The 27360-nt window shown below is 40.7% G+C and overlaps 1 protein-coding gene across 2 annotated transcripts; it reads right to left on the reverse strand.

Annotated features, from left to right (window-relative positions):
• On the reverse strand, nt 1–27075 carry vps53 (VPS53 subunit of GARP complex). Of its 2 annotated transcripts, none has more exons than XM_005915936.3 (22): nt 26914–27075; nt 26437–26517; nt 24635–24684; nt 24472–24538; nt 18749–18835; nt 18162–18277; nt 17667–17786; nt 15494–15572; nt 15247–15390; nt 14991–15133; nt 14327–14468; nt 13419–13514; nt 13188–13282; nt 11920–12162; nt 9049–9196; nt 8700–8782; nt 8520–8598; nt 6931–7079; nt 6766–6835; nt 5549–5686; nt 735–839; nt 1–561 (listed from the first exon to the last, which is right to left on the reverse strand). In XM_005915936.3, the coding sequence occupies exons 1-22, from the start codon at nt 26998–27000 to the stop codon at nt 391–393; spliced, it is 2493 nt and encodes an 830-aa protein (XP_005915998.1). In that variant the 5' UTR covers nt 27001–27075; the 3' UTR covers nt 1–390. The 2 variants fall into 2 exon arrangements, with proteins under 2 accessions (XP_005915998.1, XP_005915997.1); XM_005915935.3 differs by having other exon boundaries at nt 13419–13517.
• Between the last annotated feature and the right edge of the window lie 285 nt (nt 27076–27360).

The raw sequence follows: 27360 nt of genomic DNA on the forward strand, positions 1-27360 counted from the left end.
TATAGTATTTTCAGCTTTAATTAAGATCAGGCCTCCTGGAATAGATATGTCGAGAGAGAAGCAGCCAGAAGCTCTCTGATTAGAGTTTAGTCAACAACTCCACATTCTGCAAAACAACAAAAAACTGTGCAACAATTAAGTAATGTTACAAAACTCGGGCTTTAGTGTAATAAAACCACAGAGGTACATGACATGTGTAACAACATCAAACAGTTAAGGAAGTTTCCTCATAATCCACCCTCAGCTTGGGTAGGCATCAGTCAGAAAACTCAGTCAACTTCTTCCTCCTTCTCCACGAATACAGAACGCAGCACAATGATGGACTCTTTGCGATGAATAACCGCAACAAAGTTGAAGGCCATGCCAGCCTACGCTTTTCAAGATGCGATTTCACAGCCTCTTCTTAATGAGCTTCTCTAGTTTGCGGATACGTGAGGATTCCTGCTCAGGGGTGGGGGTACTGAAGGACAGAGAGGGCCCACCGTCTGCCCCCGAGGGCGGAGTGGGTAGCCTTTGCCTGAAGAGCTCCAGCATGCTGCTCTGCTCGCTGCGCTTCAGGCCCTACGCACACAAAATAAAAATAAAGCACACACAAATATATATTTAAAAATAAATAAATAAAGGACGCAGGATAACAACGACAGGTAAATGAACCTATGCAGCACAGCCTTATGGGAGATATCGTTGAAAAGCTAGATGAGAAAATCCACACTGGCAGAGACAAGCTAACTGACCTTCATATCCAGAATCTTCTGGAAGGTCTCGGGATTGCCATCAGCCAGGAGCTTGATGTAGTTATCAACAAACACCACCGGAGGTTCATGTGGGGCCATCACCACCTGCAGAAAAGTAGAGTTTAGGATTGTTGATGTCACCTTACCCTCCCACCACAACCACCAGCACCAACCACCTTCCTGTGAGCCATCACACGATGACCCGAGAGATCTTTAAGTGATCCCATATGGGGGCAGCTATGGGCCAAATGGGAGGAAAAGGAGGGGCTCCAGCTGATGGAGCCATGCAGTTCTAGCTGCAAACAAAGTTTAGATTATACTTCTATATTTAGGCACTTCTCCTTTTACACACCAATTACCTCAAGCACCAGTGGATCACCCATAATTATTTTGGAGGTATAATGAGTCTGGGTGAAAATCAGCTTTACGGAAGAGCAGGCAAAAAAAAAAAAAAAAAAGTTTAATGGGGCGCAACTTTTCTGGATTTAATCCTCTTGGTTGTTTTTTTTGTTGTTGTTTTTTGTTTTTTCCCTACAACAGAGACTGGGTGGAAAACGCAGATCAGTTAGCATTTCTTGAAGCCGCTACAAAGAAGGAAGACCAACACATGGCTGACAGACCACCCCTATTCCCATCTCATGCATACGCGTCCACAGAAGGGACCAGCTCACAAAATGTTTCTCCTATCCGTCACTTAACAGAGTCTAAAGTCTTTCAAGCTTTGGTTCCATCTTCACTCGAGGTAAAATAAATGAGAAGACGAGCTGCGGAGGGAGTGAGCGAATGGAGGAATCAGAAGCAAAAGACGGAGCGAGTGAAGAGCAAGCATCAAAGGCTCAGGATCGTGTGGAATTCTCTGCTTTCTTACAAGCTCTGCTGACTGAGTGATTTACTAAGCAACTGTCCTGGAGCCAGGCCAAGAGCAAGGCCTGTAGGGACCCTTGTAAAAAAAAAAGAAAAAAAGAAAAGAAAAAAGAAACAAAGAAAGATGGAGATGCAGTTTAGAAGTAAAATGGGCATTAAAAGGGAGAGAGAAACCGAGTAAGTGGGGTGGGGAGATTTAGCACAGTGAGAAGGGTAGGGATGAGAACTACCTTTAAAATACTCTCTAAAAGAGAAGAGAACTTCAAAAGTGGGAAAGAGAGACGGAGCCATGGCAGGCTGGGCTGGGTGTGGAAAACAGCCACGTCTCAGAGGCTTTGTACCGGCCAGGAGAGGCCGTCTCAGACGGACCAAAAAATTCCTATGCACTTTGAACATAACTAAGTACTGGCTCGCAAAACAGACAGCCCAAATAAAGACAGGTGACAAATTAAAGGAAAAAACCATAAGGAAAAACGAAACACACCCATTTCATCTTTTCCAGGATGACAATACTCCCATCCACACACAGGGAATCACAAAATGGGTTGACGAGTAAGAAAATAACACATGCTATGACTTCGTCGTCAACAGGTCGCAAATGTGATCACAAAAGGCACTAAATAATAACACACAGAAAATTGTCCTATCTATAAAGCATGGTGGAGGGATCATTGTTGTTTAGAACTGTTTTGTGTTTTGGAACTGTTAAAAACAAATTAATATTCTGAGCTAGGCAGGCTGGTGACCTAAAAAGCTGCTACAATAAACATCTCATGGAGGTTGCACTTGATAACTGAGGTTCCCTAGGTTACCAAATTCAAGTATACCAGGGAGCAGATGGAGTGATTTCTCAGTAGGTTTCATTTATTTTTGGCACATTATGTATATATTTTATTTTGTATAGATGTTATTTATTTATTGTGATTACTTCTTGGCCTTCTTTTAGCGCCAATGTGCAACAGTACCGCAATTTTGTTGTACTATTGTACAAATTATGAGTGTGCAGTGACAATAAAGAGGTAAACTAAAAAAAAACATGCCTGTTTGTTATCAGTTTTATCTAAAATTCGATTAGAGTTCCAACTGAAATTTTGGTAATTTTAAAAGGTTAAACACAAAAACATGAAAGACTGCAGTTATCCTCTGTTTTATGGAGCATTCTAGCAGTTTTCAGGTGATTGTTTTGCTTCATGACACAAAACTTAATATTTTGGTGGTGGCACACTCAATGTGGACTACCTACCTTTATAGGCTAAAGAGGCAGAGTCTGAGATAAAACTGAGCAAAAAAGCAGAGCGAGTGCTGGATGTGTATGAATCACATCACCGTGTCAGAAAAACAACTCCAATAAATCATTATGTTGTTCCACTTGTGCTGTCAGTGAAGTGTTTGATAATCTATTAACCATAACTCTACCTCACACACGCAGCTTGTTATGCTACTCAGGAAGCAAGCATAATCAACGTCTGCTGCTTTAAGTCACAGTAACATCTACTTGCAACAAAACACCATGGTTTTGATCTTCATTTGGTTCACAAATGCTGTTATTCTTATAATTCTAAGATCAGCTGATTTAAATACTAACTATTTTAAACTCTAATTTACCCCCATGGACTTCAAGTTCTCCAGGGTATAAATGAAAACTTGCAAAACAAAGCTGTTTCCGTTCAAAGAACTTAGACTGCACTTAATTAATTGACACGTACAAGGAATCTGCTTTAATCTCAGAGCTTTAAATACTTAAAATTGCTCCTTTAACGCTCCCACTGAATTGCAGTTTCTCAGGAAGACAGATTTTAATTTCAAGCCACAGCATCACAGAGTGTAATTTAAAACTATCGTTGAGGTTAGGCAGAGGAATTCTCGTATTGACCTCCTTTCATTGGGATTGTCTTTCAGAGGCTTCACTCTAAGCTCAAGGTGGAAGCAATTACCTACAAGGAACCTTGATGTTACACAAAGTCAATGCGTAAAATGTTGGATAGTACAAAAAGCTTCTCTTTACCGTCTAAAAATAGTTACAGTAATATATCTTCTTTACATATAGTCTATATTATCATTCAGTCTATCATATCATTAGAAATACTCCCTGTTAATGTATTTACAATTTACAGTGAATTTTCCTCAGCAGTTTGTTTGGTATCAAGTTTTTGGTTTTTTGACATGTCTGCTGTATCAGATTTCTAGCCTTCGGAATGATGATTCTGTCTCCAGTTGTCACAGTAATGCATATAAATCAATCAAAGTTAGCAGCTATGTCTGTGAGAGCTTTCCACAAGCCATGCAGATCACATTCCAGCTAAAGGGGCCCACTGGCAGTCGAATTCAGGAAAAAAAAATATAAAAAGAAGCAGACAGTTGTGGGTTGATGTGAATGAATTAACATAATTCTATAATGTGAAAGCCTTCTTAATGTGTGGCAGATGAGTGGAAATGTACGTACGCACATTCAGGGCATTTATCAGGCAGACAAAGACAGGTTCTACAGAGGCCCCGTGGAACAGAGCGTATCCCTGCAGACAATGGGCTGAACAGACGATCGAATATGAAATGGTTAGGAGGGTTTGCAAAGACAGCAAATGTCTAAGACAAAACAATGTTAGTGCGCCCGAGGGCCAGAATCTAAGCTAGGGTGTAAAAGCGCCATCAATCTAAACTATTTCTTATACAGTCTCACAGAAATCCACTCCCTTACTGGGAAAGCTTGGCCAACATAGCATGATCAGAGCAGGTCACACTTAATCACACATCAAGACTGTCCATCTTTTAGAGGAAACACGGCCTCCCGGGAGCCCAAGAGGAAAATCAGGGACAGGCGGGTGTTTTCTACCCTCGTGGGACAGTTAATTAGGGCGAGATTAATCTATGGCATCCACATACCAGTGTCCTCAGGAGCCTCATAAGGGCTGATCCCAGTGACTGCACTCCACAGCTGAAAACAACGTCCTGCATACAGCATGCCATTCTGCACGTGTGGCTGTGTATTTTTCCGCGAGTAGACACAAGGTTATAAGCATTTATTTATTTACTCACTCATACCGTTCCACTGGCTCAAAGTCAACCACATACTGAGTTAAGAGTATGAGCGTGAGTATTACGTTGGCCTGTTTAGCATTCATTAAAACAGCAGTGCATTAGATTTGTTCCTATTCTTTCATTACCTCCTGTGAGACGCTTTATTTTGTGGAAACATGCTTATAAAGTGTTAGTGTAAGTGGGGTTAAGGACACAATTAAAGGACTGTTCTGCCCAAAATAAACTCCAAGTAGATAATCTGCTCAAGTGACTCAAGACAAACATTTAAAAGCTGGCTCGCCCGTCCAACCACAAACACTCGCAGGAGAAATGTTTGTTCAGTCTATTGTTGAGATCGGTGGAAAAGCAGTTAGCTGTAGGTCGTGCCAGATTGTTCTTGGTTAAATGTTAGTGTCAGCACAAAAGCTCGTGTTTAACTGGATCTGTCAAGTTTCGACATCAAATCTGTAAAATGGCAAATAAAGGATAAAGAAAAACCCCAAAAACCCTTTACACTGCACCTACGTAAAAGGCTCTATCTTACAGGCGAAGCCTTTAAAGGTCAGAAAATGGAGCTTCAGTTGTTAAAAAAAAGGCCAGCAGGAATTTAGCCACCTAAGTTAGATATAATAAAATCTTAAGTGACCCATAAAAAATGACTATCATTGATACTGTGTTTAAGTTTAACTATATGGTATTTAAAGCTCTCATTTAAATCCATCGGTTTAAGATTCTTGGTTTATGCAAGAAGTGTAAACCAGCGGCCTAAGAAGCAAGGTTAAGTGGTTTTCCAGCATACATTTAAGGACGGTTAACTGGGATTGTTTTCATACTTGCACAAACATTCACTTGAAAGCTGCCAGGAAATACGTGCCTGAATCAAACAGCTGCACCGAAGTCAAGCTCACATTAATGCCACCCCTCCCACTCCTTACCTTAAGTATCATCTCTGCACGAGTCATGCCTTTAACCACTATCTTGGTGTAGCTGGCAGGTGCCTTGCGGAGCACCTGGGAGCCTATGGAGGGCAGATCCAACAGGACCGTCTTCAAGGAGTGAGTGTCGAGGAGAAGCTGGTGGGATAGTTTGCACAAGACTTAAACTCAGCCTTATACAATCAATCGCAAGTAAATGTATCCAAGAGCCATAACTTTTCAGACAATTACAGTAGGGGTTTTCTGTTCACCACAACAGTGGATTTTAAATCAACCTATCGCGATGTGACTAAAGTGCAGACTTTCAGCTTTAATTTAAGGGCTTTAAATGGTATTGCATTAACTGTTTTAGAAATCCAACATGCCCCGCTCATAACGGTGCCTCCACCATGTTTGATAGATGATGTGATTTGACTTAGATCAAAGCTATTTTTCTCCTTCTCCATCACTTTATTTTCCTATCAGTCTGATATCAGGTCATTCAATAGGTGTTTTCTGGCAAACTCTAATCCTGAGTATAACCATTCATTTGCAACACTTTGTATTTATGTTCATACAGGAGTCTCTTGATTGTAGTCTTTGTTAATGATATATCTACCTCTTTGACAGTTGTCTTGAGAAGGTAGGTGTATCATTTTCTCAAGTTTTCAAAGTGAAGAAAATGAGGATGTTGTCAAGAGGGTTTTATTAAACAAGGAAAAATGTTGAGATAAGCCATTTTAGTTGTCTTCAGCGGCCTTCCAGGCCGTTGACAGTCATTGTCCTGGCCAGTGCATTTATACAATACTTGAATGAATGTACCAGACTGCTGATTTGGCCACTCTTAAGTTTCTAATAGGTCGATTTTGTTTTTCCAGCCTAATGGTGACCGCCTTCACCTGCATCATCAACTTCTTGGACCTCACATTGAGTTTCAGAAAAGAAAACACTTCACTTAACTCCAGATCTTGTATATGCTTTGCAATGAAATAACAAAGGAACAGGCCCTCTGACTGTGGAGGATGACACATAAAAATGACTCTAAGTCCTACATAGTTAATGTAATACTTTTGTTAAACCCTTTAAAGTAAAAAGGAAAGTCACATTTTAATTGTTTGGTTTTAAATCCCTTGTGGTGGTGTAAAGAGGCAAAGCTATAAAAACACTGTAAGGCCCTCATTGTATATGCATCACAACAGTAATGCATCTTAATACAGATTGCAATAAATGAAACTTACTTGTTCAGCTCCCACCATGCTGATAGGCTTACATCTAAACAAGTGGTTGATGAATTTGGGAATGAAAGAACTAAGGATAGAAAGAAATGACAAATATATCAACAAACAGGAGCTTTCACACAGGGCTGAAATAAAGAAGTGTAAATGTGTGCTTATGCACTGTACTTTGTGAACTTGATGCAGAATTGCGTGAAATATTTGCGTGTGGAGGCGAGATTGTCTCTGATGATTGGCACATTTTGTTTAATGTGCATTATAATGGATGTCACATAAGGACTCTGGTCACCAACATGCTCCACACTCTGCCACGGCATCTAGAGGCGGAGAATTAGAAGTTTAGCATATTTACCATCTGGTTAATACAATAAATCCTTTAAATGCACTGAAATAAAGAGAACTCTACTGTTTTTCTTAATGAAGATTTTTGACAAACAGACATTCCCAAAACAACGATCTTTTGGGGATTTCTAAAAATACACTATAATACCAAAAGTACTCGCTTGTCTGTCTTCACACATATGATCTTCAGTGACGTCCCATTCTTAATCCATAGGGTTTAATATGACGTCAGCTCTTCAGGGAAGCTATTCCACATGGTTTAGGAGTGCGTTTGTGGGAATTTTTGAGCCACACACTGATGTTGGACCAAAAGGCCTGGCTCTGTTTTAATTCATGCCAAAAGGGTTCTATCAGTTTGAGGTCAGGACTCTGTGCAGGCCAGTCAAGTTGTTCCCCACCAAACTCACTAATCCATGCCATTACGGACCTTGCTTTTTAAACTGGTGTGTAGTAATGTTGGAAGAAGAAGGGGCCATCCCCAAACACCCTGCAGAAAGTCGGTAACCTCTGTGCACTATGTGCCTATGTGACCCTGCTCTGTGATTTTATGTGGCCCACCACTTTCCCAGTCACTTCCATTTGTTATAACACCACTAACAATTGACTCTGAAATATTTAGTAGCGAGGAAAATTCACAACTGGACTTCTTGCACAGGTGACATCTTATCACGATCGCCTGCTGGAACTCACTGAGCTCCTGAGAGCGACCCATTCTTTCACAAATACAGTGGAACCCCGACTTATGAAATTAATTTGTTCCAGAGGGTCTTTCGTAAGTCAAAATTATCGTAAGTCGAAGCTCCTTTTTCCATTGCCTTTTAAGTGAGGCGATGCTGGCTGAAGACAGCATACGTATGCATGCATACATACGTACGTGTACATGTACATTACATTATGGAATTTAATTCTAAACTTTAAAACGAAAACTTACATTTACGTTAATTAATGTACGTACGTAAACTGTGCAATGATATTTTTTTAAAATTTTTTTTTTAAACTCGCTCATATTTATGCTTTATGCCGGCCCCATTATAAATGAAAAATAGGCTGATTGCAAACGAAAAGCACACGAAATAGCGCACTGCAACAACAATACATCTTTCACGTGAAACAGTGAAACGCATTTCTCAAACGGATTTCGTTACACGGGCATTTTGTCGTACCACGGGCAAAAAATATTGCCGTTAAGTGCCTTCATAACTTGAATTTTTCATTAAACGGGGTCTTCGTAAGCCGGGGTCCCACTGTACTTGTAGAAGCTGTCTTCATGCCTAGGTACTTGATTTTATAAGCTGTGGCCATGAAACTGATTGGAACGACTGAATTCAAAGATCTGAGTGGGTGAGTGAATACTTTTGGCAACGTAGCGTATTTACAATACGAGCTGAATGTGTGAGTGCATGATTGTGCTCAACCTTGCTCATAGCAGTTAGTGCAGGATCACAAGCAGCATCAAGATCCTGAACAAGCAGCTGGATACTATTTGAGATCACACTGTGAACACATAAAAAGGGAAATCGTCACACTCTTCACATAATAGCAGCTAGGCTTTTTTTTTTAGAAGAAATAAAAGCCGGTTTGCAGTTGTCACGTACGTGCTGAATGTGTCCATCTCCCCCGTCAAATTGATTCTCTCTACCAAGACTTTATCTACCTTCTCCTTCAGCTTCTCTTCCAACTGGAACACAAACAGACAAAAACATGAATGTGCACATAAACAGACAAATAAATGGTCTTTACTAAGAAACATCAAATGTCTTTTTTAAATTGTCTGTGTGAAAGGACAGAATGGATGAAACCTTTAAGGCTTTAATCATGAATGTTTTCCTGATCAAACGTGTCATTCTGTTAACTGTCAACATGATGGACAGGTTGCACGCTCCCAAAGGTATTTCTTTTGCTGATGAAGATCTAAGTTACATGATGCACCATATGTGTACATGCCTGCTGTGTTGTAGCCAGACAGTACTCCGCAGTGCTCAGAATGCTACAGATCAGGCAGAGCTCGTCTACAGTGAACTTTGCTACTTCAGAGACTTCTTTTTCTTTCAACAGGCTGCTGATGGTAAGACCCCCGCTGTTAGTGCTGGATCTGGACAGAGATTGACAAAATGAGAGGGAGAAAATCAGCAGTGGAAAGAGATAAAACAGAAAGAGACAGAGGGGTCATGGCTGGTCCGAGCAAAATACAAGAGGAGAAAAAAAAAAATCTTTAAGGCTTTATAACATACTTTACAACCCTATTAAGAAAAAAAAGTGCTCTGTAAAATGTATATCAATTAACATTATATTATATTTATGATGATATCACGTCACCTCTTCTTTTAACAACACTCTGTCAGCACTTGGGAACTGAGGAGACAAATAACATTTTCCCATTCTTCCTTGGTACAGAATTTCAGTGTTGTGGTATTTTTTATTTTTTCATGTGTGTAATTTATCAAAGGTTTTCAGTGGGTGAAAGGTCAGGACTGCAGGCAGGTCAATTTAGCACCTGGACTCTGTTGAAATAAATGCAGAGCATAGTGAGGCATCATCTCCCTGAAATCAGCGAGTATGTTGCTACAAAACGGCTAAATAGCTTGGTCAGGATTAATGTGCTGTCATGTTACATACACTAAAGCATTGAACACTATAATGGATGTTGGTTTGTGACAAGAAGAAAGATTTTTTTTACATTTTGATTTGTCAGACAACAAAACAGTTTTCCACATTACCGCAGTGGATATTTCTGTTAATTTATATTTTTTTCTTTGACTGGCTAAAATAATAATAATAATAATAATAATGATAATAATAGTCTACTAACAGGACACTGCAGAGCTCAGATGGAAGAAACACTGGGTGGGTGAAGACTGTATCCCCATAAATATGGAGGTTTGTGCAAGGAACAGAAATCAGATCCATGGCTGAGTATCGCAGGATTTGAGACTATGTGTGTGGGTGAAGGAGATCGAACAGGTACTGAGGGGGCAGGACATTAAGGGATTTATAAGTGAGAAGAAGGATCTTGTAAATGATGCGTGACTTAACTGGGAGCCAGAGGAGATTTATGGGGGTGGGGGCGATTTGTTGTCAGAGCTTGGTGCATGTTAGAAGCCTGGCAGTTGTATTCTGGACATACTGGAGTCTGTCCAGGGCTTTGTCAGATATCCAAAGGCATGGATGAGGGTTTCTACTACATAGTCATTGAGTGATGACCAAAGTCAAGAGATGTTCATTAGGTGGAAAAAAATATTCTGGTGACAGATTTGATATGAGCATGGAATGAAACTGTGGAGTCTAGAATGATACCCAGGTTGCAAACTTCAGGGAACTGTTAGATGGTGCAACTGTCAATAACAATGGGTACAACTCCTATCTTCCGGAGTAGGGCCTTGAGGGCGATAACCAATAGCTCTGCCTTGAGGCACACCGTGGTTAACTGGGGAAGAGATAGACCAGGAGCCTCCCGTGATGACAAAATATGTTCATTTAAGAAGGTACTTATACAGCCCTGACAGTGCTGTACCAGTTAGGCCAAGAAACTCAAATATGCGTGAGAGAAGGACGGTGTGAGAAAGAAGGAATAAGACTGCTGAAGTGCTGTGGTTGGATATCTTCCAAGGCAAGAGCTGATTTATTATACTTATAAGAGGGCACCGAGCAGGTACGTTCTGCCTTGCAGTTTTGTAATAAGTCCTGGTCATGGACTAAAATGTACTTTATTAAAGCACACACAAACACACCATTTGACAAAAACTATGAATGTACAAAAAAGAAAAAGAAAAAACAAACAAACTGTAAATAAAAAACGAAGACTGTGGTATATTGTTTGTGCTTGCATTGTATTCTAATTGAAATGTTTGTGGTGGGACTTCACATTGTTTACAATTTGAGACAATGAATTACTCTATGCCATTAAGTTATGCAATCTTGACCTCGGGATGTTTTTTTATTCTTCTTCATGAATCTAGCTGATGTGGATCCTCTTTTCTACTGAGCTTTAAAGAGAACTCCTTTAAAGAATAAAATAAAACACTGGTAAAGAATCCATTATTATTTGTAACTGAGACACAAATGTGGGCCACTGGGCCAGTGAGACTTCACAGACGACCCAGTCATTAATAAATGTCAAAACAAAATATGTGTTTAAAACCACAACACAGCTCAACCTCCATTCTAGGGGCTCTTCCAAAACCAATTCACAGCACACCACACTGGACGGGTGTCTTTAAGTAAACACACTTGCAAAGAGTCTGAGTGCATCTATGACAGTGTATGTATACAAGTCAGAACATGGTATGCATTAGTCGCCACGCTCAAGTGTGTAATTACAGTGCAAAGCATACGCTTGTGTGTGTGTGTGTACACACCAAAGCTAGTGATGAGTTCTTAAGTGGCCAGTGAAGCAGAGATGTTTTTGCTGGTAGCATTTTGGGTTTTGCCACAGCTTAACCAACTCCAGATTGCTTACAACACGCTATTCTCATTCATCAAACAGAGCGAGGACTGAGGATGTTAGTTTCAGACTGAACTGCTAAACGGTCCCAGCAACAGTGTATGGGTGTGACACTCTTGTTTAGGAAATGGTAATCCCAAATAAATATGTGTCATTGATGGAAATTGTTGAAAATTACTCATATATTTCAAAGTCTGATTTTTGTTTTTGTGTGGATTCAGCATCTTCAACAATGTCATGCTAGTTCTTTTTTTACTTATGTGTAAAGTGTTGCAGAGAACCACCAAAAGGGTCATGTTGATAATATAACTTTTACCAATTACAGTTTAGACATATCGTTTTTAATTTAGACTGAAAACCTGAAACGGTCTTACTTAGGCAGGTTGCCAGAGAGGATCTTCCAGGCATACTCTCTGAGGAATTTCTGGAAGATGGTTGTGAGGGCTATCATCGGTTCTCCAGTGCTTAGTTGGGAGCACTGCACCATACACTTTTTGTAATAGACAAACAGGTCAGCACAGCTGGGCAGTACTGCTCCACCCTCCTCCGTGCCAGCCTTGGGAGGGCCTTGTGCCCGGAAATCAGCCACAAACCGGTCAATCAGCTCACCCAGATTCCTGCAGAAACAGGAAAGAAAGCAAGCACCCATTCATGAAGTAGGGTCTTGTGAAATTAATTAAATCTATTTAATTAAAACAGGATTGTGTTTTTTCCCCATATATCGATTGATGCGTGGGTCGAGTACATTTGCCACGAACTATCAAGCAGACCGAATGAGACGGATAAATAGGAGAAACTAGTTTAAGCATCAAAATAATCAGCGCTGCAGTCAACAGGTCCACAGCCAGTTGGTGTGGCCCACTCCTGCTGAATCAAGGAACTAAAGCCAAGGACAAAACAAGCAGGCCACTGTTCTCTTCTGCTATGTCCCACTGGGGACAAGCTGATCTGGCCGTTGCCTGTAAGGCTGTAGCTGCAGAATAGGTCAATCCCATCCCCTTGGACAGACAAACACTATTTAACGCTCCAAAGAGCCAAGAACCAGGGGCTGCATGCAAGCACCACAGTTCCAGAACTGTTACAGGAGCCATCACCAACACTGGGGGAGGGGAGTGACTGACTGAGGACGTAAGGGTGGTGGTAAAAAAGTGAAAGGGGAGGTAAAAAGAAAAGAAAACAGGCAGGAGGAATAAAGAGAAGGAAAATCAGACTTGGAGAAAGAGGGTTATAAATAAATAAAATATGGATCAAGAGAAACAAAACTGAAACATGTATTACATAAAGGGGGCCTGAAGAAAGGCTACCAAAAAAGAAAAAAAAACATAAAGAGGTGGGAAAGAAAATAGGCAGATCTGCTGCGGCAGCACTTACTCAACCTCCCTCTCTCTTTCGCTCACTGTCTGTGGTTGTGGAGCTAATGGGAAACATTTATGCCACAGTGGATAGAGGAACAACGGATGGAAAGACAGAAAAAAAGGGAGTGAAGTAGAATAGGAAGGAGGGGAAGGGGGGTCTGATTGATGAGTGGGCAATGGAAAAAGTATGCATGTGCCAGCTTTACACACAACCTGCTCCCAATTCTGGGTTTGTGTACCCTGATCCAATTAGATCTTTCCTGCTTCTATGAGTGTGTGTTGCTCACTTGTCTTGGGACTCTATGTAGACGTATAGATGAGGTTCAAAGCATTTGGAGACAATGCCATGGAAAGGGTTGTCTGGAGCTTTGGGCTTCTTTGGCTAAAAGAATCAGAGAATAAAGGTGACAGGACATTTTTGTTTAGCCTCAAGAAAGTTATTCATCAAAAGGAGGAAATATCTGAGAGTGCAATTACTTTGCGAAGAATGTCGATAAGGTCAATCCAGGTTAACTTACCTTAGTCAGATCTTCATCCTTTTCTGTGCCGGCCTCCTCTCCTGGCTCATCCTCCAGAAAGGGGTTAGTTGGGTCTAGTGGGCTGTCTGGCCTCTTCTGCTGTAAAAATAGAATAATAGAGCATGTAATAGCTTGATTCTCACTAAAGAATTTGTGGCATATCTATTACATATTATTATATTAAATATAACAAAGCTGTTTAATATTAAATTCAGGATTTATCACCTTTTTGTCAGCACAGACCAGGCTTTCATAAATCTGCACCTCCAATAATTAAATTCCACTCAACCAAATCCCCGATTGAATAACCAAACCAGCAAGGGTGTTAATTGAACTGAAGACAAGAGGGACTCTGTCTAGCCTAAACATTATCAGTCCTGAACAAGCCTGGCCTACTTGGCCATGGCAAAACTAATCACACCCCTCATAATCCATCCATTTCTGTGTGTATCACTTCCACCTCCACATGGCAGAATGACCTGGATTAAAAGGTTTCTTTAGGCTGTGACACACCAAAAAGCACTCAGTGTGCGTGTGAGCAAAATTAGCTACAAATCAACAGTTTTATGTATATAAACAAGAAATAGAAAAAAAAATGAAGATATGTTTTGACCGACTGGGATTAATCTGTAGCCTTCCAGTTGGCTTAAACTACAACAAAGCCAACTGGAAGTATTTCAGTGAGTGTTAAGTTCCCAACTGGAGAGCACATGTTTTGCATCAGTTTCCCCTGTCAGAGTATTTAGACGGCTTTTTATATAACAAGGAAGGTGTGACTGAAGAGTGCTTTTAATGTTGCAATTATGATCAAATTTGCTACATCTAAACTGTATTTGTATGTGGATATTTTTAGCCTTAAAACGTGTATTGTTAGGTGGGTATTGTTCGTCTCTGTGTGTTTTTCTTACTCCAGGTACGTCAGTCAAAGTGCATCCCGTGAAGCGTTTGGCCAGCAAGCCCTCAAAGTTTGTGGTCCTCTGAATGGCAAACAGAAGCAGTTTCACCTCAATCTCCTTAGCCCGTGTTCGCATCACTTTGGCTAGCTCAGCCCTGGGAGAAACCGAAAACACACACAAAACACGGACATAGTGTCAATTTGAGCGCGTTACCTCTAATTTCTATAATTTGAGATCCCAAAATGTTTGACACTGCTGCAATTTTGGCCAGATGTTTTTCATTCCCAGTAGCAACACATGGTGCCCGCTTACTTCGACGTCTTCTCATCTAGTTGAGGGGGGGAAAAAAAGAGACCGAGAAGTGTTTCCCACTAGGTCACTGCTCATGTAGGCCACCTACGTCAACTGCGCAGAAAGTTGTACCGGATCCCGGAGTCAGGACTGGCACACCATAACAGCGGGGTTCTTTTCATAAAGCCAAAAGTCCTAACAAGCAATTTCTCGATTTCTGCCTGGATAATTTCATTCAAATTCTTCTCGGCTGGACAGACACACAGTGTTTGCTAATCGGCATAAATTAGACCAGTTATGCACAGTGTAACTCATAACCTAATTTTTGTGTCAACACATGCCTCCAGATGGGTTTTAAATCCCAGGTTTTACTGTACGTCTATACCTGGTGATGTGGCAGAACTCCACGGCGATACGCTCCGTCATGCACCACTCTTCAGGAAACATGCGTCCATATTTTTCTTCATAGTCCAGCAGCTGGCGCTTGATCCAGGCATAGCGGCGATCGATCTTGTCGAGCCAAGCAACCTGATAAACAGGGACAGCCATTTCTTTTAGAATGAGATTTGACCTGGTTCCCCCTCTCTATTATGGAACCATACAGTAAATAAAAACCCATTTTTTTCCTCCCCAGTTCTTACGTCTTGATTTTCCTGGAAGAGGACCAGATACTCTGAGAGGTGCTGCCTAATAAACTTCTTGATGATCTCTTGCTTGATGCGTGGGTCGAGTACATTTGCCACCAGACAGGCATCCCTCAGCACGTTACTGGGCCCACCTGGTCTCTATAAGAATAGTTCGGGACATGAAAGATGTGTTTGTTCTAAAATAGAGGTAGATAAGGAAAGTAGGCACATGAAAATGGAGAGTTTGGGTGGAGATATTTACCTTCGAGCCCTGTGAGGGGAAGGCTTCTTCAAAATCTGCCAAGATCTGAGTCCCCAGCTCACTCTGTGCCGCCTTTACTCTAGACAGGTCAAAATGGTCATTGAGCAATTAACTGTTATCTCAGTCCATTTTGCTGAAATTACAGCATTTTAATGTTAGCCTCCAAAAATACTGAGCAACAGAGAACAGAGGCAGACATATTTCGGTTCACTAGCTACTGTGACTGAGACCTTTCATGACTAACAGCCAGTTAGCAGATCCCTTATTTAAGTTCTTGTCTGAAAGTCAAACGGGAAAACTTTTTACAGCCGTCAGCCTTTCACTTACACATAATGACCAACTGTGTTTTTGAACTGCTACAAAAAACATAAAGACTCAACAGGGTAAAATACTTTCAAAAAATATTAAATAAATAAATAAAAAGGCCAGTTTGGCTGTTCCTTGAAGATGTTTGTATCCGCCTGCAGACATCCACAGCATCCAATGGCACGACGGTCATTTCAAATAAACAGGAGAGGGTGGAGATGCAACATCGCATTTGGATGTTGTTGTCTGAACATCTACGGCTGTCCTGATTGGCTGCAGAACATAAGACTCTAATTATACGGGGACTCCACAGCTCACAGTGATTTCTGTGGCATCTATCTTACCACGGTTGAGCAGTATGACTCAGATGGGGGAAGAAAAAAAAGAAAAAGAAGAAAAAAAAAAAAAAGCATTAAGCGATAAAGTGAGAAAGGCTTATTAAAAAATAATCAAAGTTAAACTTGCTCAAAGGTGACAGCTACACTGGCTCCATTTAGTCATGGTTCAAAGTACTGTCTGAACAAAAAAGGTTAATTTCTCAGTGAATTAAATAGAGGAATGTCAAAGAGAGCCTGTCACATAGCTATAACGTGCATATTAGCCAGTTAAGTTGACATTTTTAGAACATGACTTAATGAAAAAAAAAAAAATGAACCGAAATATCTGGGTTTTTTTTTTTTAGATTTGAAGCAGTGTACATGTTTTTTCATTTAACTTCGTTAAACCGCACTGCCTGAAGAAACCTTGACATCTGAAATTATCACCACATTGAAATTCCAGTGTTTTTTGTCACTCATGCCACCTTTTTACTTCGCATGGGATCCCTAATCCCTTCTCATATACCCATTCTTGTTCATGTTTTATCTGTGCAGCATTCTCTTGTCTGCGTCTGCCATCTGTGGCTGTGCGGTTGCAAATGTGTATTCCCCAGAGGCTACAGTCTGTGTAGGCCGTGTTTCTCTAGGAGAGGTCTTGATACTTTCTATTGACTGTCCAGCATCCAGCTGTCAGCCCTGCCTTCATATCTTCCCCATGTCTTTCCTCTCATCCTTCTCTCCAGCAGAGTCACTTCTTCCACGCAGCTGTTATTTGGTATGAACACTGTCTACCACACCTCAATCATAACAGAACAGAAGGTCATCTTATTATGTTTTTTTGTTTTTAGGGATCAGCTTTTGCTTTGAACCTGAATATTAACCAGCTTAATATGTCCCATACTGATTCTGGTGTTCTTGGAAAATATTAGTAAAAATGGAAATTTGGGAAGAGCTTTGTGAAACAACAACAGCACAGCTAAGAACTGTGCCTGCACGTCTTTGTCTTTGTGTGTGTGTGTGTGTGTGTGTGTGTAAATCTCTGTGTGAGGCAACCTTCAGATATTGGCATGACTGACTCAAGACTGAACAAACATCCTCAAATGAAGAATTGCGTTAGAGGTACGAGACTGATGAGAGACACCGCAAGAACGATTAATCTCAAGAACATGGTGTGAAAAAATGCTTTTTCCACACACATACGCAAAAGGAGTACATGGAGATAAAAACAGCCTCAGAAATAGTGTGTCCCTTCTCTCTCACAATGGAAGAAATTCTGGCATAATGCAACCCTATTCAGTGAGTTTCCTTCCCGTGTTTCCCTGTATGTGTGCAATATCTGCATAAACAGGATGCAATAAGCAACATACTTCATCTACTAGTTTAACCAGTTAACCAGTTTTCAACCGTTTTTCAGCTGTAAGAAGAAATCACCCTGTGGCTACTAAAAATGAGATTCTCACCAGAGATTGCCCATGTGAGCTTGAACTCAAACTCGAACACATATACCTTATAAAGTGGCTGGTGTGCATGTGTTCATTCGTATAAGTTACCTCTCTGAAAGCTGTCTGATCTGGGGTATGCCCATATACTTGTGGAAATGTTCGAGCACGTTGACCACTCCCTGCAGCAAGTTGGCCACCTCCCCATACTGCCTCTTCCTGGTCATGGCTCTGGAACATAAAATGTGTGCAAGTATAACATTTTTAAAAACTATCAAAACCTGTACTCTGTAACTGCAGGTGTAAAGTAGTTGGGCCAAATTTCTCTATATAATGTGCATCCAAATCAGTCCAGCAGAATTCTAGCAGCATGCTACTCACTGTATATCATGCAGTTATTGCTTCTGTCTATATGAAATGTTCTTGTTTCAGTTTCATGTGCTGCAGTATGCAGTAGAAGCTTAAAACATTTTTTTCTGCACCACTTATAACACTGTAGTAAACCCAACTGTACCATCGCATCGGTGCAGATCATACACTAAATCACTCGTTATCACGATGGGGAACTTTCTGAGTATTTCTGTTCCTAGATTTAAGTATACCCACTCTAAAGAGTCGACACCCCCCGCCAGCATGTGCAGGTGGTTCAGGGTGGTGATGGAAGTAGTGAGGTGGCGCTTGGCATGGTCCAACTGCTTTATGTCCCTCGTTATCTCCTTGACCTGTGCGGGAACAAGTCAGACAGGACAGGCAAATAACCCACAAGGAGAAAGGGTGGGGAAAACAACATGGAATGAAGGAGGAGGTCAAAGCACACAAAAGGGAAAGGAAGAAGCACAAAAAGGTGAGTGCGCCTTGTGATGCAATATGCCAAAAAGACAGAGCAGGATTAACGGCACACCCACTGCTTTGAGAAACTATTTTTGCCTCCTAAGGGAGAGTCAGCTTGCCACTCCTCCCCCTCACAATCCCATCCCATCTTCTTTGTAAACACTCATCCTACTGGCCTTCCCTGGACTCTTGTAACACAAAGACACACGGACGGCACATTACCTGGACTTTAAATAACTTGCCGCACTGTCTCTCTTGTAACAAGGAGGACACAAACGGTAGCTCCCATCTGCTAGGGTCAAATCCCCAGTGAGCTTCAGAAACCTTTGTGTCTTTGTATACGTGTGTGTTGTTGTGTGTACCATTTGTTCAGACTTCTCAGCTTTGTCCTTGATGTCTTTGATTTTTCCAAAGAGCTGCTGGATAGCTATCTGGGCCTCCTCCAAAGCCTGCACAAAATAAACAGAGCAACATGATAAGAAGACTTCTACTGCGCAAGAACCACTAAAACAATTAATCTCACACAGTATTTGCATGCCAAGGTTTGACCAAGTGGACAGAGAGTTTTCTGCTTGCTTCCTGGTCAACCATTAGAGCAGAATACATAACAAGAGGGAGAAAAGGCCAACAAATGTTTATGTGCTTCTTCATGAAGTACAATGTTGTCTCCACCATCATGCTATGTGTGAACAACACACAGACGCCCCCCCACAAAAAAACAACAACATACAAACAACTCAAATTCATTAGCAGAGAAGACGGAAAGTCTGTTAGGAGCAGATGGTCAAATTTGATTTATTCTTTTAGCAAACTTTTAATTAAAATATGTCACTTCAAATAAAAACATCAACTTGCTATAAAAAAAAAATCCAAAATCCAAAAGTGAGATTCACTTCTAATGATGTTTTGTTGTGAGAAGCAGGTGTTGGCTGCAATATTTGTCTGTCATTTGCAGTTGTGGGTCAAACTTTCATGGAATTTGTTTTTAAATTAATTAATCTGGTCACAACACTGGCTTTGGCCCAGGTGACAAACGATCACGCTAATGCCTATTCCCAGCTCTGGAATGGAGCAATGTCAAACATACTAATTGTGTGTTTAACTGACACGCTAACTCAATATCTGACACTGATAGATCCTAAGTTGACACATATGCCATAAGGCTAAGCACTGCATAAATGCTGTCACTATAAAGGCTAAAGACATCATTAGCAGCTTTAACAGCCTATTAAGCCAGGGCAGATTAGATAACATTATACAGTGGAAATTGTCAGATAGCTGAGGTGCCATTCTAATATTTCCCCATCATCTGACATGGCAGCTGTTCTTTGATGGTCCAGATTTTGCTCTGACATCTGATGCCAAGGTAACGGGCTTCATTTGGCCCGATGCTGTGGCAGCTCTGCAGACGCAGCTTCGACTGGCCTCGGACTCTTTTGCACAGAAGGAATGCTAACAGCCGGCACCAGCTGTGCAAGGAATTTACCACTTTTAAAAGCACCTCTGAGAAACAAGTGGACATCGAGTTAACAAATGCACACAAAACTGTGGCTGTACCACCAACAACCACCGCACAGACATATAAATACAGCTTGCACTGACAGCAGGGGATTAATTTTCCTTCCTGTTTGGTGTCAAAGAGCTGTGATTACTGACAGCCTCCTAGAGAGGCATTCAGCAAAGTAAAGATGACACACTATGACCAGTTCAAGTAGTCACGAAACACTGATTTGGCCTTTAATCCTGCAGAGGGTGTTTTAACATGAAATTTCTTCTATTAAAACGGCATCTAGCTATCTATCCAGCCTCTCGTGAATCCTTTTCTTCGCTTTTTATGCAAGCTGAGTAATTAATTGGAAAAAATTAGAGGTTAAGTGATCCCTCTTTGATCTGATGTTTGGGAGAAAGAAGTGCCACTGAATCTTTAAAGAGGATCCCTGGAGCACATCTTAAACAAACAAAGTGCGCGCACAAGAGGCTTAAACTTCCCAAGCTGAAATTTGTCGCTCATGCAGACTCAGCTGAGTCAATCTGGCTCGCTTCCTAGCGCTCATTTCCTGTATTTAGCCTTGAGGAAAGCTGAGAGAGACCACTGCCCAGCAGGCGCCTCTATGCCAGAGATGTTATCTGCACTCACAAAAACACGCACATCCAAACCAGTGTGTCCCTAACATGCAATAAGCTGCACATGTTCCATGGCGCACACAGACTGTATTATGGAGAGCAGACAAGAAGCGGAGAGCTTCGATTCATTGTTTGAACGCAGTTGGGATGCATTTTACCTCTCCCTCTGGCAGACTCTCAGCGTTTAAAAGTAAAGGGCATATTTAATGTTACTTTTGAGTTCTGCGCCAAACACAATAAATCTGATCAACAGCTGAAACGCTGCCTGAGCAGCTTTCGTGTACATTTCACTGAGACAATTTAGACAGAGGAGAAAAGCTCAGGAAATCGCCACTCATGTTAAAAAAGGGTTGCTATAGCCAAATGTAACAGAAAATAATTTCAAAGGCAGCATTTTTCAAACACACTCTTGTGTATTTAAGAGTGGCCAGCTACTATGCTGCTTCTACTGTTTTTCTTCAGAACTTCATCTGCACAAAACTGTAAAACACACATGGTGAGGTAGCTTCAGGACTGCAGAAGACTAAAGATGAAAGCATGGAAACTACAATAAAAGCCCAACAGCCAATTTAAAATGAACATTAAATAACAATCTAAGGCAACTCAATAGGAAGATAACCCAAAAGTGACATAGATATAATATGCGCCTAACACCGTGCAGGGAGACTTATTACGGTGATCCAAATTAAAAGACACCAGAATTTCTAAAAACAAGAGTTTTCCTTTGATTACTAATATAAACAAGTTGAAATTTGCAGTTATTGTGCATAACTGCTGCCAGGAAAGCATGACGTGGTCTAAGCAACCCAAGGAAAGCCTTCCTCCACCCTTTATGGGGTTTATACAATCATCATTTAAGCACGCACAACATCCAAAGACTCAACAACGACAGCCGCCACCAACAGATTATTGTTTCAGTGCACCAGCCACTCAACAGCAAATCATTATTTGGTTCTTTACCTCTTCCAGCCACTTTTTCTTTGTCATTTAACCATTATTTGGATGGTGGCTGTTGCCAATCTGCCATAAGCCTAAACAGCAACCAGTTAACAGGATTGTGAATGATAGGCAGAAAATGATACCAAATATTTGATCTGCAGTTCGAACCCATTCAAAACAAAATTATTTAACGTCCTTAATTTTCATTATAGAAAAACACAAATTAACCTCTTCATTAGTGCTATGGTATTATAATCAGATGACTGTGGAGCAGGTGTGCGCCCCAACCCCCCCCAAAAAAAACCTGGTTGCCATGACAACGAGCAGGCGAGAGGATGCAAGCACAGCTGTATGTGGTGGGAAACTTGCAGGCTGGTAAACAAAAGCTGGTAAATTTAAAATATAGCCAGATTAGCAAAAACATCAAAATTAAACTTTATCATTAGCATGTTAAATAATAGCATCTGTAATACTAAGTCATGCATGTAAACTACATATGAGCACTGCTGCCATTTCTTTAGCTAATGGGAGCAACCATCCTATTATAAACCAAGTTTGTGCTGATAAAAAAGAGAAAAGCATTTGGCTAATTGAGTGTCTTGTGCAAGATCCAGTGTTATTGTTTAAAAAACATAAAGGCAAGTAAAGTAAAACAAGTGTTTCATTTTCTTCACAAAGATGCAGATTCTTAATCTTATAGGTGCAATTTCACAAGGTTGCCAGCTGAGGATCTGTCAGGTGTCAAACCAGAAACTCTGATGCTCTTGTCCTCTTACTCACTCTCTCTCTATTCCTGTTAGAGCCAGTTTGCACTGTTTTGGAAGGAGTGGTGCACATGTATGAAAGGTTCACTTTTTGCAGTGTCCTGCAAGGAATAAATTTCATTTTTTACACTGAGCAAACCCTGACAAGTTTCAGATTAGCCCTTTTTCTGGGCATTTGGAACTAATTAGAGAAAGAGTTTTCTAGTGATCAGTTAGTCTTTTCACGTAGCAAACAGCCGTTGGAGCACAGATGACGCTGGTGGTTGCAGAAAATGGGTCTTTGAGCACCTGCAGATATTTTGTTAAAAAAGCTAAACGCTTTGTGATTATTAAAAATAATAATTTACCAAATTTTTGGAAACCCACTCATTAAAAAGAAAACAGAGAGGAGAGATAACAGATCTCTCCTGGACATTCATGCTACAACCACTCGCACAGTGCTCTCTGTAATTTCACCCTGGTCCTCAAACATGTGCAGAGAGAGAACATTAAGTTGTGTTTCAAATGAACCGAATACTTCGTCAACAATCGTCGCTGCTTATGAGAGCACAGTCTTTGGTTACAATCCTGACACTAAAACAACATTTTCAGTTTAAAGGTTAAGCCTAAAGTTAGTCTAAAGTTAGTGTGAGGAGTGATGAGTGTGAGAACATCTACAGGGTTGTGCACTGTGAATTTGCCCCCAAAAGCTTTTAAAGTCCTAAAAACACAATCTTCAATTATCACCCAATTTATTCACCCATCTGTATTTCCCCCTAACTTCCAATCAGCTTCCATAAAATCAAAGTTGAAGGACATGGCTTTGACTCACTGGACGACATCCAGCACATATTACAGAGACAGGTGCTAGGGGACCAAACTGACTTTTTAGGGACAAATTTATAAACAGCAACTGCACTGAAGAGGTCCAAAAGTGCACAATAAGATGGTTTCTGTGGGCTCATACCTGGTATATAAAAACAAAGCCAACATTTAAACAGTTAGTAAAGCCACCAGCGCCGTGCTTTGGTTTAAACCCTTACACTATAACAAAGTCTTAAAAATAGTGACAACTCTTAAAATATATTGAGAGATAAGCACTGCATGTGCGATTGACCCACGCTAAACATCAGCTTTTGTAGTCACCGGACTCTGACCACTAAGGCAGTCACATATCCATATTCAGTCAGCACATGTGACGGTCTAACTCTATAGAAACTCCAAAAAACCTCAGTTGAAGTCATACCCAGACTGCCTCAACTTTCTCTCTCTTCCTAATGTGCTCACCCCATCCTTCATTGTAAATATAACTATCTTGGGTTTCAACTGGAGGAATGCGCCGAGCTCAGTGAACAAGTTCGGTCAATAGCAGAAATAAGAAAATTGCTGATCTTGGTGTTTTTACTCTATAGCTGTCTGCATGTTTCAGTTGCCCTCTTGAAATGCACACTCCTCCATCTTTCCATCTGCAGAAAGGATTTTCCCCCTGGAAAAGTTGGAATGGCTCTGTGGGGTTGGAAAAACAAAGTAAAATTATTGTGTGAGACTGTTTAATGTTATTGGTCTGGAGGGGATTTAAAGTGTTTCCGCTACCAAACAGTAGCTAACTGGGAAAGACGCGGCCACCGGGCCAGACTACCTGACGACAATGCACACCTAATCGCATGAACTGGTCAGAACACGCAGGGCTCACCCACCAGGTGTCACATTCACTTTAACAACTCTGACGTTGCAAGGACCTGGATTAAATCAGGAGGCGCCGTTTTTTCGTTTTGTTTTGATTTTATTGTTTGTTTTTTTCCCAGCCATGATCTCTAAAGAAAAGGCAAAGATTCCAAACCCTGGGTTGTAAAGAAATCTAAGTATTTACATACGGGAATCTATTTCACAGACGTGTTTTCCGTAAAGAAGGGGCAGTGTGAGCTGCGGGAATGGATCTGAGTCATGTTGTCCTTTTCCATGGAAGCAATATGGAGAGACGAAAGAGAAGGAGAGGGGGAGGGGCAGCGTCTTCTGAGTTTGTTACAGCCACTGGCACCCTTTTAACTTCAGGAGAAGGATGCAAGCCTGAACACCACAACTAATGAACAGACATGTTATGTATGGGCATAATTACTTTCCTTTGTCTCCCCCACTGGGGATTACAAGGTCTTCAGTGTGTGTTTTAGCATCGATTTGCGAGAAACAGCGGTGCATAATAAAACACACCTGCTATACATGCCTCGGGGGACAATTATATCAATATTTCCAAAACAAAGTATATTTCAAGGACAGCTTACCTGTCTGCCATCTTGGCCTACATTGGTTTGGCCCCTCACAACTGTCCTGATGTTGTCATCCAGACGCCTGCCAAATGTGAAAGAGCAATTTATTCACACTGAGGGTAAGATACAAACAAGGAGAAAAATTGACAAAAAACAAATTGACTGAAATCTAACTCACCGTATCTTCAATCTAATTTTGTTTACCACATCGTCGATATTAGCCAAGGACTGATGGAAATACAAAGACAGGAAATCAGGGAAGTATACAGTGAATTTTCCCAAGACATTTTAAAAATCTGTGTTTTAATGCAAGTTGACTACTGTTTTTTAAGTTCTTCCATTTTCCTAACTATGTATCATTTCATGTGTTACATTTAACACAAAACAACACTGAGCATAAACCCATATGCAGCTGCTTTTCACAGATTTGTGCTTCAACAAGCAGATAGCTTTGTCTCAGATGATACAGTCAGTTCAGTAGATCTACACAGGGCTAGTGTAACTCCTAACCTAACTATTATGCATATAAGACAATAGGACGAAAATGCCTCCACAACTGTACTCACCTCTGCAGTCTAAACACAAACTATAGGGTTACAGTGACCCCTTATGGAACTAGAGTATACACATGTTATGATATAGATGGTTTAGATTTAACTGTTGCAAGAGGAATAAAACAAATTAATATGAAAAAGGATACGTTGCCTAATCTATCAACCAAAGCTGCAAGAAAAGCAACAATAAATTTCAATCTTTTCTTTTTTGTATTCCCTCTATGTCTCACAGTCAGGTTTGAAGCAATCATATGGAGCCAAGTGGCATTGCTCACAATCCAGGCCCTCACTGAAACAGAGGTAGTCAACAATTGTTCCATTCCCTTCACAAACAAGCCATAACTGTACAGTTCTTCTCTCATGACCTTCTTCTTACATTTAATCATATTTAGCAATTTCAGCAGGACACTGACACACTTCAGTTGCATTAGGTCGTCACTTTGGGACCCTTAGTACAGACCAAACCATCAGCAGGACATCATATTGGACATGATAAAAAAAAAAAGAAAAAAAGATTGAGTCCTCACCAGGTCTAAATACAACCTGAGATGGACAACAAAAACATGGCTTTTTACACCATGTCATTGTGTTCACTGTTTAGTTAAAAAAATAAAAATAAACCAAAATGCAGAAGGACAGTGTCACATTTTCAGTACACCCTGTTCAGTAGCTTGTGAAACCAAGTGTTTTCTTGGTCTCTAACATTTTGGTGGAAGACGTTGAGGCCACTCTTCTTTACAACCTTCTTTCAGTTCATCGATGTTTTCAAGCATTTGTTTATCCTCAGCTCTAGTAAAGTTTGCCCCAGAATTCAGTCAAGTTGATGTCTGGACTTTCTTTTTTTGTAAACATTGCACGGTTCGACCTCAGGGGTGAATTTGCTCAAACATCCAGTTCTGGGAAGCCTGGCAGCTGTCTTGAATGTATTAATTTTTTATTTCTTTTTGTAGAATGATAGACTTCAAATTGCATAGAAAATTGTTGAATCTAATTTGCCCATAGGTGTGAATGTGAGTGTGAATGGTTTCCTGTCTCTCTGTGTTAGCCCTGCGTCGGGTGTCACATGTCCTGCCCCTATGGTAGCTGGGATAGGTTCCAGATGACTATATTCACAATACTATGACAAACATTCCTGGCTGTCTGATTGGCCTGAATATGTAAAGCCTAAATGCAGGAACCTACTTCCAAATGGGTCCTGTTACTCTGCCTGCTAGTTTAAAGCTCCAGAGTAGAATGGGATCATTCATTGTTAATACTACATTATAAGTAACACCGGGACGTTTCCCACTGTGGCAAATGAGAACATGACTTCTAACTTAAAGATTATCACTTTAATTGTCTCAGTCTGTGTCTGGACCACACCACATCTGTATATATGTGTAAGTGAAAACCTGGCTGCAATCAGTTGTGTAGCACTTCAGTGTACCTGCTCGGTGGGGAAAAGTGTGTTGATGTATTCCACCGCATTGAAGTCGGCTCTATCCAGCGGGTCTTGGCTGGGGAATACCTTGCACACAAAAAACAAACAACGTTTGGTCGGAAACTCACGTGCTGACCGACAGATACTTTGTATAAACATGTTGTTAAATGAGTTGTGATGTGATGCTAATTATTCATTATATGATATACTAAATTTAACAACAACAAGAGATAAAAGCTAAGGCTAACGTCGTAACGTTAAAGCGATCATATTTTAATTACTTGACATGCCTATTGCAAGCCCAACACTGTTAATATTACGGTTAGCTTGGTGTTTAATAGCTAGTATTCTTAGTCCAGCTTTTTACCCTACAGTAAGCCCGCAAGATGGTTAGCCTACCTGCTGAAAGCTGTCAGCACATTAGCAAAGACCAACAACAACAGGTTACAAAGAAATCCTTCAGTACCGAGGTGAAGCGGTTACCTGTTCAATGGCTAGCTGCACCTCTGGGGTTAGATGCAAAATAGCCTCTAGATCTTCAGCAAATTCAAATTCTTCTTCCTCCATCATTGTCAAAACAAATACAAAGCAAAGATCTCTTCGGCATAACACTTCCTGGACAGGAGGCTTCTGGGATACCGGTGACGAAAGAGGAAATGCTGCATTCCAGGACTGTCGGAATTTACAAATTTTGGGAGGGTGGGGGTATTATTGTAGGGTCTCTACCTTACACTATAAAGTGTCTTGGGGTGACTGTTTATCAAATCGTGATTTGGCAGTGCATAAAGAAAAACTGAATTGAATTATTTTTAGATTATGATATAAATGTAAAGTAAAAGTAAATACTCAGGACCACAGAAATGTTATTTAATAATGTTGTGCATGTTTTATGTTTGGTCATGTTGTTTTATGTATGGAAACAGGACTGCA

This window comes from Haplochromis burtoni, unplaced genomic scaffold (assembly GCF_018398535.1).
Source record: "Haplochromis burtoni strain Fernald_Lab_line unplaced genomic scaffold, NCSU_Asbu1 Contig_15, whole genome shotgun sequence".
Taxonomy (NCBI): domain Eukaryota; kingdom Metazoa; phylum Chordata; class Actinopteri; order Cichliformes; family Cichlidae; genus Haplochromis; species Haplochromis burtoni.